Source organism: Perkinsus marinus (genome assembly GCF_000006405.1).
Source record: "Perkinsus marinus ATCC 50983 genomic scaffold scf_1104296970664, whole genome shotgun sequence".
NCBI classification, from domain to species: domain Eukaryota; phylum Perkinsozoa; order Perkinsida; family Perkinsidae; genus Perkinsus; species Perkinsus marinus.
Genome location: NW_003202385.1, coordinates 26,868 through 28,319, shown reverse-complemented (window position 1 = coordinate 28,319; position 1,452 = coordinate 26,868). Strand labels below are relative to the sequence as shown.

The window sequence follows — 1,452 nt, the reverse complement described above, 5'->3', positions numbered from 1 at the left end:
TAGCATCAGCATCAGCATTAACAACCAACGAACAACAACAGACAAATAACGACAAACGAGCAACAACAGACGAACAACAACAAACGAACAACAACAAACGAACAACAACAGACGAACAACAGCGAAAGAACAGCAACAAACGAACAACAACAAAACCAACAACGACGACGACAACGGCACCATCACCAACAAGAACAACAACAACAACAACAACAACGACAACAAGAGCAGACGAACAACGACAGACGAACAACAACAAACGAACAACAACAAACGGGCAACAACAGACGAACAACAGCGAAAGAACGACAACAGACGAACAACGACAGACGAAGAACAGCGAAAAAACAACAGCACGGCGTGATGGATTCACGTATTCACCAGCCGTTTCATCCTCTTTGAATTCCAATCCTAATTTTATACAGCCCCTTACCATCTAGTTAGACTCAACACCGTGCATCACGAGAAACCCATATCGCATGATTTAGAGTTACATGACTTCAGCATGGATCCACAACAGCAGCGTGCCTTTGATCTCATCATACGCGATCTCACATCCTCAAAGGGCTCCACCGACTGTCACGTTCTATCGGGCATCGCAAGAGAGGGGAAAGCCTTCACACAAAACTTTAGTGACTAAAGAAGATAGTAACAACAACGACAACAGAGCATCATCATTGACAACTACAGCATCAGCATTAACATCGGCACTAGCATCAGCATCAGCATTAACAACCAACGAACAACAACAGACAAATAACGACAAACGAGCAACAACAGACGAACAACAACAAACGAACAACAACAAACGAACAACAACAACAAAACAGACGAACAACAGCGAAAGAACAGCAACAAACGACAACAACAAAACCAACAACGACGACGACAACGGCACCATCACCAACAAGAACAACAACAACAACAACAACAACAACGACAACAAGAGCAGACGAACAACGACAGACGAACAACAACAAACGAACAACAACAAACGGGCAACAACAGACGAACAACAGCGAAAGAACGACAACAGACGAACAACGACAGACGAAGAACAGCGAAAAAACAACAGCACGGCGTGATGGATTCACGTATTCACCAGCCGTTTCATCCTCTTTGAATTCCAATCCTAATCTTATACAGTCCCTTACCATCTAGTTGGACTCAACACCGTGCATCACGAGAAACCCATATCGCATGATTTAGAGTCACATGACTTCAGCATGGATCCACAACAGCAGCGTGCCTTTGATCTCATCATACGCGATCTCACATCCTCAAAGGGCTCCACCGACTGTCACGTTCTATCGGGCATCGCAAGAGAGGGGAAAGCCTTCACACAAAACTTTAGTGACTAAAGAAGATAGTAACAACAACGACAACAGAGCATCATCATTGACAACTACAGCATCAGCATTAACATCGGCACTAGCATCAGCATCAGCATTA

General features: G+C 44.1%; 2 protein-coding genes across 2 annotated transcripts in view; both read right to left on the bottom strand.

Annotated features, from left to right (window-relative positions):
- The window catches only part of Pmar_PMAR017058 (Homoserine dehydrogenase, putative), a gene marked incomplete at both ends in the record, with an annotated part of 2,995 nt that extends 2,602 nt beyond the window's left edge, over positions 1 to 393 (bottom strand). The window contains one exon of the mRNA XM_002767436.1: positions 382 to 393. Within this exon, the coding sequence (XP_002767482.1) occupies positions 382 to 393 (12 nt within the window). The remainder of the gene's footprint in view (positions 1 to 381) is intronic.
- Positions 394 to 1,405: 1,012 nt separating this feature from the next.
- The window catches only part of Pmar_PMAR017057 (homoserine dehydrogenase, putative), a gene marked incomplete at both ends in the record, with an annotated part of 867 nt that continues 820 nt past the window's right edge, over positions 1,406 to 1,452 (bottom strand). Inside the window, one exon of the mRNA XM_002767435.1 lies at positions 1,406 to 1,452. Coding sequence (XP_002767481.1) covers positions 1,406 to 1,452 — 47 coding nt within the window.